Here is a 10,898-nt window from a genome sequence, read left to right on the forward strand (position 1 = left end):
TGTGTGTGTGTGCGCGCGCGCACACACACACAAACTCATGTGGAAACCAAAGGACAACCGGTGGGCTCGTCTTCAACCTTGTGGGTCTCAGGGATTGAACTCAGGTCGTCAGGCTTGGTGGCAAGCACCTTTACCCTCTGAACCATCTCGTTGGTCCCATCAGTCCTTCGGCTCATGGACCCGCCTTTCTCCCTTCACAGGGATCCTGTCTTGGACTTCGGGTTGCTGTCTCCTGACAGTTTAACAGGTGCCTTAGCACATGGGTATATACCCACACAGAGCACAGTCTCTGCTTCTAGGCAGGCTTTCGAACTTTATGTGTGTGGAATCGCAGGGTGCATAGTTTCTTAGAATTCTGTATTGTAGTTGGAAGCAGGTCCACTCTCCAGCTCTCTGGCTCTGTTGTCTCTTCTTGCAGCCTGTGCTGAAACGAAGAGGTTGGGGCTAGGTGCAGCCCACCTACCTCTGTCTGTGGCTGTTAAGATCTTATCTGGGTATCTCGATGTGGATTTTCTAAGCTAAAAAGCATTTTTTTAAAACTCTTGGCTAGGTGTGGTGGTGCATGCCTGTACCCTCAGCCCTTGGGAGGTGGAGGCAGGGGAATTAGGAGTTCTAGGTTAGCCTCAATACGTGAGACCCTGCCTCTGAAAATATTAACAGTAATAAAATAAAATGTCCAGCCTCAGTTAACAAATAAAATTGTGGCTTTGGATTTGTTTTGTTTCTTAAATGAGAGGATTTGTGGTTTTGTCCCATTCTGGAAAATTCTTAGTCATATTCTTTCCAGTGTTAACATTTCTCTGTTTGTTTGTTTGTTTGTTTGTTTGTTTGTTTTCTGTTGGTTTTTTTGCCTTCTGGAACACCAATTTGATTTTCTTAGGACTCCTCTTTTATTTCATTTTGCTGTCTCCTTGACATCATTTCATCAGCTTTAGCAGAGCGCAGCTCCTCCCCACTGTCCCCAATCTTCTTATGAGCATGTGGGGACATTGAGTTCGGGCCCTGTTTCTCAGTCCCAGCAGTGCTGCGCTATCCTCACAGGTCAGCTTGGTCATGATCCAGTCTCCCTTTGGAAAGCTCTGGAGTTCTGAACCGTCTGCCGGTTCCTGCTCCTCGCCCCTTGTCTGCCCGTGTCCTGTGAATTTCTGTTTCAGGTTCCCCTTTCTGGCCCTTTGTCCTTGGGGATACAAGCCTCATTGTGTGGGGGAGGTGCATTTCTCTGGAAAAGATTTGCTTTCTCTTCTGCCAGGTGCCCAGGGCTCCACCTGTAGCCGACAACTTTGAAATCCATTCTCAGACAGCACCAGGGTTGCCATTTTAGATATAAACCCACAGCAGCCTGTGGTTTTGCTTGGCAGAGAGGTGCATTTTCTTAGCACTTTCTATGAAGTTCTAGCTCAGTCTTGCACCAAGGATGCGGCTCTTTGGAGTCTTAGCAGTGTGTGTCCTCTGTCGCTCACGGCTACCTGTAGTGAAAGGCAGTTGATGGACTCTTAGCTCCTGCAGGCAACAGGCTTGTCCAGTAAGACTTAGCTTGGGGTCCACTTGGGGAAGGAAAGCGTGGGCTGCTGGGATGTGGGTTACTCATCATTGCCCGGGCATGGATTATGGCCTCAGTGCCGAAACTAGACTGTCTGCAGGCGCAGTGGCATGGCCTCTCAGGAGGAGCAGGCCCTGGTAGGGGCTCCAGCGCGCGCCTTCATTGGGCGCTTCTGCTAACGGGGCGTCTGTTTGTACCCACAGCTTCAGTTCTCACTGGACCCGGAGCCCGTTGCCATCAACTGCACAGCTTTCAACCACAACGGGAACCTGCTGGTCACGGGGGCGGCTGATGGCGTCATCCGGCTCTTTGGTACATAAGTGAGCTATGGCAATTCCTGTCCCCTCTGTAAATGACCCGGCTGCTGCTGAGGCCATTGCGAAAGCCCCGTTTCAAATGCGTGTTCTGCAGCTCGACTTTGGTTAGCGTTCTCAAAACCTCCACAGCAGTCACCTCCTGTGTGCTTACCGTGTGTAGGTGTGGGACGGGGCAGGGGACAGGGCTCAGTGGTCCTTTGACCTTGTCACCTGTGTGGAATGCGGGAGGCCACAGGAGAACATCGCAGCCCTGTTCACTTGCTGTAAAGTGCTTTGTCCCCTGTTCCAAGGAGATAGGCCTAGGCTCTAAAATGGGACGAGGTAACTCCTACGTAATAGTTCTCCAAGGTGCCCTGGGGTGGATACAGAGGTCTGGTAGGAAGGATTCCTATGTCTTCCTACACACATACAGGACCCCAGGTGAACCCTAACTGTCCCTAAGGATCCCCAGTGCTCCCTTTGACCCAGGAAGCTGACTGCTCAGAGGCTGGTGGCCTTGGCAGGGTCAGCACTTTCTGGTCCAGGGGGCCCCTGGTCTCTAGAGCAGCTGTCATGGGAGTGGGGGCGGGGGGTGTGGTCCGGCTCCCGCTGGGCACGGAGGCCTCACCAGGTGTGCTCTGGAACTCAGCACTGCTTGCTCTCTCAGACATGCAGCAGCACGAGTGCGCCATGAGCTGGAAGGCGCACTGCGGGGAGGTGTACTCTGTGGAATTCAGCTGTGACGAGAACGCCGTGTACAGCATCGGAGAGGACGGCAAGGTAGGTGCCAGCCCCACTGAGTGGTGGATGGAGTGTCCGTGAGCCCTGTGACCTCCATTTTATGTTCTGTAAAATAAGGAGGCATAGAAGTCTGTCTCAAGCTGGGCGTGGTGGCGCACGCCTTTAATCCCAGCACTCAGGAGGCAGAGGCAGGCGGATCGCTGTGAGTTCGAGGTCAGCCTGGACTACAAAGTGAGTCTAGGACAGCCAAGACTACACAGAGAGACCCTGTCTTGAAAAACAAACCAACAAACAAGAAGTCTGTCTCAAGGCATCTTTGTGGTGTTCAGTGAGTTTTGTAGATGGGCGTCCCATGTCCTTCTTCCTACTTGTGGCAAAGTGACTCATCCTACCATAGGCAGAGTGCGTTTGGGGGAAGATATTCTTTGGTGAGTGTGGTTGGGTCACGGTCACAAGACAAAGCACGGGGTTTGCCGAGGGGCTGGAGTCAGCATCCTAGGTGGAAACAGGCCTGAGCAGAGCCCAGAGATGTAAAAAGGAGCCCCACCCCACCCTGCCCCCACCCCCCACCCCATCTCTACCCCGTCTCGCAAGACGACGTCCTTTGTAGATTCCTCTGCGGAAGGGCATGTTATGAAGTGGGAATGGCAGTGGTCTTGGAACGACGATGGGGCTAGACACAGTAGCAGAAGGACTTAGCTGTCTCATATCCCCTCCTGAACCCATGGGATTTTACACTGTTCGTATTCTCCACTGAAAACAGTGGCTACAAAACCAATTTTTGTCTGGTCTGTTTATTAGATCATATCTTTCTCTGTAGCCCAGAGCTGGCCTCAAACGGGGCTACCCTGCCTCGGCCTCCTAAGTGCTGGTATAACGATGTGAGCCACCACACCTAACTGTATCCATTTACTTATGTATTATTGACTTAAGTTATGTTGAGACTGCATCTTAGTGTGTTGTCCAGGATGGCTTCAGCTTCCTGGGCTCCAAGATGCTCTTGCCTCAGTCTCCCCTAGGAATGGGGTTATAGGTGTGCACCACCGTGTCCTGTTTCAACTCTTCCTTGAAAACTCTGTGTCGGGCTTTTAAGTTAAAGCTGCATGTCCTGGCATGTGGGTAGGCCTCCCAAGGAAGCAGAGTGGCCTGTCTACAGTACGGGCTGTTAGCTGTCCATATCACAAGCAGAATGCCAAACACATCGCTCAGCATGTGATTGACGGTACTACCGAGAAACTGGGATATGTTTGTAATCTGTCCACCTGCCCCGTATACTTTGTTCTAAGGTCCGAAAAATCCAACTGGGACCTAATTCTGATAAATACAGGAAATAATAGTGATGATGATAAAGGTGACTAGAAACATCCCCCTTCCCAACACACACACACACACACACACACACACACACACACACACACACACATGCACGCACGCACGCACGCACGCACGCACGCACGCACGCACGCAGACTGGAGAAAAGAGGAGGATTAAACCTAAGGTTATTGATTGTTTTCTAGATTTTTCCTCCCTGAGGAAAATCGTATTGGTGCGAGGAGTAGACTGAGGAGTAAACGGGTCCCCACAGCCCTGTGCTGCTTCCTGCTCATGAAAGGCATTTTCAAGGCTGTGGAACTGGCCAATCACTGCCCTGGGCTGGCCCTGGCTCCACTTCCCAGGCCTGGGTCGTGACCACTGAGGCTGAGGCTCTGAGGGAGTCTGCGTAGTGGCCTCTGTGTGACTATCTGAGGGGGTCCCTGTTTGCCTTGTATCTGCAGTTCATCCAGTGGAACATCCACAAGAGTGGCCTCATGGTGTCTGAGTACAGCCTCCCTTCGGATGCCACCGGCCCCTTTGTCCTGTCTGGCTACAGTGGCTACAAGCAGGTTCAAGTTCCCAGGGGCCGGCTCTTTGCTTTCGACTCAGAAGGCAACTACATGCTGACGTGCTCTGCCTCAGGGGGCATCATCTACAAGGTAACCGGGTGCGGAAGAGGACTTCTGGGCAGGGGTTTCTCCAGAGGTCAGCTTGGTTCATCTGAGCTGATAGTGACTGTGTCCCGAGTCCGGCATAGCTGAGTATGAGCCCCTGCCTCCGTATCCTGTATATCTTGAGTGTGGTCCCCTGCCCTGTGCCCCCGTGCCTTGCATAGCTGAGTGTGGTGGCCCTGTGTCCTGTGCCCTGCAAAGCTGTGTGTGGCCTAGTGCCCTGCAGCTGACAAGATTTTGCCCTTTGCTTGTCTTTTTCCTTGGGAATCATACATACTAACGAAGTCATAAACTAGGGCTAATGGTTTGTAAATGTGGGCAGGGAAGTGCACCTCATGGGTCTGAGCCAGCTACGTTGCTTTCATCACTGACTTAGAAAAGGTTATTTTATGGGAGGCCTATGGGTCAAGTATACCAAAGTCTACATCTGAGACAGAAATTTGTGGGTATCTTTTGTCAAGCTAGGATGCAAGTTGTCTACATGGTTTTGATTTTATTTTTAAAGACGTATTTTATCTTTATTTATGTGTGTGTGTTTGTGTCCTGTATGTATTTATGCACCTGTGTATGGTGGTACCATAAAGAAAGTGTAAGATGTCATTTAATTAGAGTTACAAGTGAAACCCTATATGAGTGCTAGGAGTTGGACTTGAGTCCTTGGCAAGAGCAGCAGGTGCTCTTAACCACTGAGCCATCTTTTTTTTTTAAAGGATGCAGTAATTTTGTCTTTATCTACTTTTGTATGTAGGTACGTGCATGGTGTGTGTGTGTGTGTGTGTGTGTGTGTGTGTGTGTGTGTGTGTGTGTGTGTGAAGAGAGCCTGCGGGAGTCAGTTCTCTCCTTCCACCACATGATTTCTGGAGATTGTGATTTCTGGGAATTGAACTCATGCCCTCAGTCTTGGCAGCAAATTTCTTTACCCACTGAGCATTCTTGCCAGCTTGTCCACATTGTTTTTGTTCCTGTTTATACTTAAAAAACAAACAAACAAAACAAAACAAAAACCAAAGCCAGGAGTGGTGGCGCATGCCTTTAATCCCAGCACTTGGGAGGCATAGGCAGGCAGATCAATCCCTGTGAGTTCGAGGCTAGCCTGGTCTACAGAGTGAGTCTTGGACAGCCAAGGCTACACAGAGAAACTCTGTCTAGAAAAACCAACCAACCAACCAAACAAACAAACAAACAAGCAAACAAAACCCCCAAACCATCAACCAAAACAAAGCCCCTAAAGTCAGAGCTGCTCAGTTTTGATGTGGGCTTTTGTCCCCTGGTGAAACTGCTGCAAATACCGTCCCCTTTACTCGTGTTGTCCACTGGGTGAGTGACGAGGCCCACGATGATGCTGTGTCTGGTGCTGAGTTCATCTTCTGCTTTCAGTGCTCTTTTGTGTCTCTACCGATAGTATTTACGCTGTGAGACTAAAGGGTCCTCTAAGGTGTCCTCTCAGGGTCTCAATGCCAGTGCTCATCAGTCAGCAGCTTGGGCTTTGAGCAGCAGTTACGTGCCAGGCCGGGCACCTCTGTACTGTGGAGTGGACCAAGGAGATGGAAAGTGTGGTCTGTGTTCTCCAGGGGCTCCTGCACAAGTTAGGCAACACTGAAAGTAGGTGGCAGACAGCTACGCCCTGAGCAGTCGCCAGAGGAGAACACGGGGGTGGTGGGGGCACCCCAAGTTCTCTGGAAGACCTAGAAGGAGGCTGAAGTCTGTACTGGCAAGAGAAGGGTCAGAAACATAGAAGAGGGCAGGCTTTGGGCCCCAGGATTGGTAGAGGCCAGTGAGGGGCTCTGCGTGTGGGCTGAGTGGGTGCTGAGGTGAGGAACAGGGAGTGTCGCACCGACTTGATGCCTGCTGGGTCCTGGGTTTGCCATCAGTCAGGCTCCTCTTTCTGCCGAGGGCATGGCTGTGTTCTCACCCTCCCCTCTGCAGTTAGCTGCGTGATCTCTCATGTAGGACTCTCCTTCAAGACACTGTAAGACACTACAGGTTCCGGGCTTAGCTCTCCCCTTTAAGGCTTGTTTTAGCCGACTTCCAGGAGACCTGTTCTTTGCTGTCTATGTGGAGGAATGGTTGTATATGCATTTTATTTTAAATCATGCAGCCTTTAGCCCCATCAGTTTGTGATTCCTGATCAGACTCTCTCTCTATAATCAGACACAGGTTGACCGATTTTTCCCCTGTAATCTCCTACATGTCATGGATGGTTCTAGTTACGTAGGGAATCTGCTAAACTTCAGACTCCATCTCCGCTTTCCACAACCAGTTTCACTGATGGCTTTGACAGTGATCTCGTCATGAAGGCAAAATGCTCTCTGCTGCCTTGCTCACAGGAGTCGTACAGAATAGTGTTGCTAGCAGTCATCTTGTTGCTGTTTCCCGGTGCCCATCAGCATCTGACCCTTCACACGTGTGCACAGTTGTAGTTGGGGGTGTGGTGCTGGAGGGCAGCCCTGTTCACACATCATCAAGGCCTTCTTGTGTCGGGCCCCATCTGAGCTAATGGAGCTGGCCATAGAGCTAATGGAGCTGCCCTCCCCAAGTTTGCGTGCGCACAGTGAGAAGTGTGCCTCGAATGAATGAACAGGTGCACAGTCTGGAGGCAGCCAGCAGCTGGCGGCTGATTGATGATTGGATACCATGATACCATGGGAACAGGCAGTAGATGTAGGAGCGCTTGCCCATAGCTAGGTCAAGGCAGCAAAATGCCGTCTTCTGAAGAGCATCTCAGGGTCTTGGTTTCCACTTGAGGTAGACTGATGACAACCAGGTAAGTAAAGGTATAAACAGGCTTTCCAGAAAGGTGGGGTGTGGGCTGGGCACATTCTCAGATTGGGGTGTGCATTCCCAGGCTCAAGGTAGTTTTTGGACACTAAGTGAAGTAAGTGTGTGTGTGTGTGTGTGTGTGTGTGTGTGTGTGTGTGTGTGTATGTGAGTGATGTTTGCTAATGTTGCCTTTTCGCTCCTGTCCTGCAGCTGGGCAGTGACGAAAAAGTTCTAGAGAGCTGTCTGAGCCTGGGTGGCCACCGGGCCCCTGTGGTCACTGTGGACTGGAGCACCGCCATGGACTGTGGGACGTGCCTCACGGCCTCCATGGACGGCAAGATCAAGCTGACTACCCTCCTGGCCCATAAGCTCTGATGGCCTGCCTGGAGCGACACATTGGAAACAGAGTCGCAGAAGAGACGAGACAGGGAAGGACAGGCCTGCTTCTTGCTCCACACTGCCAGGGCTGTGGATCTTCAGGGAAAGACCGCCAAGGGGCTCAGTCATCCAGATGCAGCTCCTGGAGGAGGCGATGTGCAGCGGGCTGCATGTGCTTCCAGAGACTTCTGAACCGTGGCTGGAGCAGGCCATGCTCCAGGGCACAGGACAGATGCTGAGGAGGAGCCATAGTGGCACACTGTGCTCAAAGACCAGGAGGACTTGACAGTATTTGTACATAATTGCTTATTTTCATTTTTTTAAGGGGGGAAAAATAAGAGATAATGCTCTTACAGTCACTTGGTGTCTTTTTCTAGAATGTGTGAGTCACTTGGCCCTAGTGATAGCCATGGCTCCCTGCCTTGGCTCTTATACTTCAGCTCTCACTAGCCTTGGCTGCCATGTTTCTGGCAGAACCCTATCTGGTTCCCTGTGGCCTTGTCAGAGTTGAGATGTAGCCCAGATCAGAGCATCTTCTGTGAAACCTGAATGCGCTCGACTTTGGGGAAGAGGCTTCTCCAGAGGCCTCCAGCTGCCCTCTCCCTCAGGGTCTGGCGGGCCCAGCAATCTCGCTTAGTGGCTCTCTCCTTCTTCTTCCAGCTTGACATCTCTGAGCTTGAATTATACCAGCTGCCTGCACCTCTGCCTAGCTTAGCTGAGCCTGGATCAGTTACGTCTACACTCCTGTGTTCTGTTCTCTCACTTGGGAGGACCTTGAAAAGTCAGGCTCTCCCACAGTGGGGAGGAACAAGATATCCTCCATTGTCAGCCCTCCATCCTTCTGCTAAGGCCAGCCTCATGAAAGAGGCAGTGTGGGGTCGGTATGCCTGGGCCTGGGCCTCCCACACTTGGCAGGGGTGACCTTGTTACCTACCTAGGGAATGAATGCCGTTTCCATGAACATGACTGCTTGGCACAATCATTTGATAGCTTCTTTGGGCTCCAGTCTACTTGTGGGCTCTGGGGCCTGGGGTGTGGTCATTCCCAGGTGCCTACATTGGGAAAAGCAGGAGTGTACGAGCCTGGGCTCCCTCGTGGGGCTCAAGGAAAACTATATAGGAAAAACCAGATAGCAGTTACCTATTTATTTTTGGTGTGTGGGTGTGGGTGTATGTGTGTGTGCGTGTGTGTGTAGGGGGTGGGAGGCACATGACAGCAGAGGTCAGAAGATAACTTGGTACACTCGATTCTCTCCGTCCACCTTTATGTGGCTTTGGAGGATCAAACTCTGGGGGCCGGGCTCCATGACAAGCCATCTCATAGTTATCTATTGCTTATTTCCAGACTGGCATAAAGACATCAGTTCTTGCCCTGCCTTTTCTACACTTGATCTTGGACAACAGATTTGTGGTCCTGGGTTTCATTAGAGTCAAGAGCCCATGGTTTTAACTTTTCCTTTTGAAGTTTCTTTCTGCATTGTGGCATGATCTTTCTTCCTGGTGTACTCCCCACACCTTGCTGGGGTGGTTTTAAGGCTCAGAGGCAGAAGGAACACCCCAGAACCTTTTCCTCTTGCCATGGCCCTCCCAGGAAGAGCACACATCCTCAAGCCCTTAGCCCTTCCTTCAGAGCGCCTGTTTGGAATCCTTGAGAGCCATAGGAAGGCTTCCTCCCCTACTCTCATGGGCGAAGGTGACATGGAGCAGGACCAGGAGACAGGTCAAACTGCAGACCCTGAGCCAGTCTCCCAGGGGCTGAGAACCTGGCTTGGCTTATGCAGAAAGCCTGGCAGGTGCAAATCCACATTGCTTCCTGTGCTCAGAGTCCTGAATCCCAGGTCCCCTTCTGTGGCATTCAAATGCCCAGGAACTCGGCATTTGGGGAAGTACAGCAATAAATACATGTGGGCTGACTAACTGAAGCTCACTGGCATTTGTTACTGTATCCAACAACTACATAACTTGATCTGCAGCACAGGCAAGTCTGCTAGACTGGTTCCTGACTCCTCCTGGGGTCTCTCCGTGAAACAGGCTCTGTGTGCAGACACACAGGTTTTTGGTCTTAAGCTTTATTTGCTAGGTGGTCATGGAGAAGTTTTAAGAAATGTGCAGGGTTGGGGAAATTATTAAGAATCAAAGGAAGCTGAGGGTGATGGCACACACCTTTAATCCCAGCACTTGGGAGGCAGAGGCCAGCCTGGCCTACAAAGGGAGTCCAGGACAACCACGGCTACACAGAGAAACCCTGTCTTGGTGTGTGTGTGGGAGGCGTGGGGGGGGCGAGAATGAAAGGAAACTTGCCCTTCCATCCCCCATTGGATGGTGAGGTGAGGGCGAGTGCTGCTTTCTTGACAGCCAGGGCCTGCTTTCCCAGAAAGGCTGGAATCTGGCCTGGCTCAAGAGCAGCTAAAGCTGACCTCAAGGGCTCTCTGGGGTATTGGAAGCCATTGGTTTATGCCATTGAGAGTTGGTACTTCGGGGCTGGAGAGATGATGGCTCAGGGGTTAAGAGCACTCTCTGCTCTTCCAGAGTTTAATCTCCAGCAACCACATGGTGGCTCACAACCATCTATACCCTCTAATGTCTTCTGGCATGCAGGTGTACATGCAGAGCACTCACATACATTAAATCAATCAATCAATAAATGAATGAATATCTGAGGGAGAGGGAGGGAGGGAGCGAGGGAGAGAAAAACATTCAAGAAGAGACAGGGAAGGCCATTGAGAAAACAAAGACTTCATTTCTCCGTTTGGGGGCACACGGAATCAGATCTGAGTTTCCCTTTGCTTTAAGCATGCCAGACAAGAACCTTCCCCGTGACAGTTGTTGTCTCCCTGGGCGCCTTTCCCGACCACCTCAGACTGCGCTAAATCAGGAGTGAGTCTATCTGAACACTGTCCGTCCTCCTCGCCCCCTCTGACACCTGGGCAGCTTGGTGGCGCCTCCTCCACTTCTTCAGAGGAGACCTAGGACCGCCAACCTGAATATAAAACATTAGTAAATTAGAGTTCGATTTCTCTTCCTGAACTGTCAGGCACCCCGCCTCCTGTCTCTTGGGGCGTGTTAAACTTGGTTTCCTGGGGATCCCTTGGCAGGACCTCTTTCTTTCCCCTAGTTACTGACTCTGAGCACTTTCTAAGATCCTACAGCGGCCCCCCCAGCTGCAGCTGCGGACAGAACCCAGAGCCTGAGCATGAGG

The 10,898-nt window shown here is 51.3% G+C and overlaps 1 protein-coding gene across 2 annotated transcripts in view; it reads left to right on the forward strand.

Annotated features, from left to right (window-relative positions):
• Window positions 1-8,661, forward strand: part of WDR91 (WD repeat domain 91) — a 31,630-nt gene extending 22,969 nt beyond the window's left edge. For both annotated transcript variants that reach the window (XM_084787806.1, XM_084787807.1), the window contains exons 12-15: window positions 1,744-1,852; window positions 2,504-2,616; window positions 4,353-4,550; window positions 7,533-8,661. In XM_084787806.1, coding sequence (XP_084643932.1) covers window positions 1,744-1,852; window positions 2,504-2,616; window positions 4,353-4,550; window positions 7,533-7,697 — 585 coding nt within the window. In that variant the 3' untranslated portion in view covers window positions 7,698-8,661. The remainder of the gene's footprint in view (window positions 1-1,743; window positions 1,853-2,503; window positions 2,617-4,352; window positions 4,551-7,532) is intronic.
• The last annotated feature ends 2,237 nt before the right edge of the window (window positions 8,662-10,898 follow it).

The sequence above is a fragment of the Acomys minous genome, assembly GCF_964271855.1.
Source record: "Acomys minous genome assembly, chromosome: 6".
Lineage (NCBI taxonomy): Eukaryota > Metazoa > Chordata > Mammalia > Rodentia > Muridae > Acomys > Acomys minous.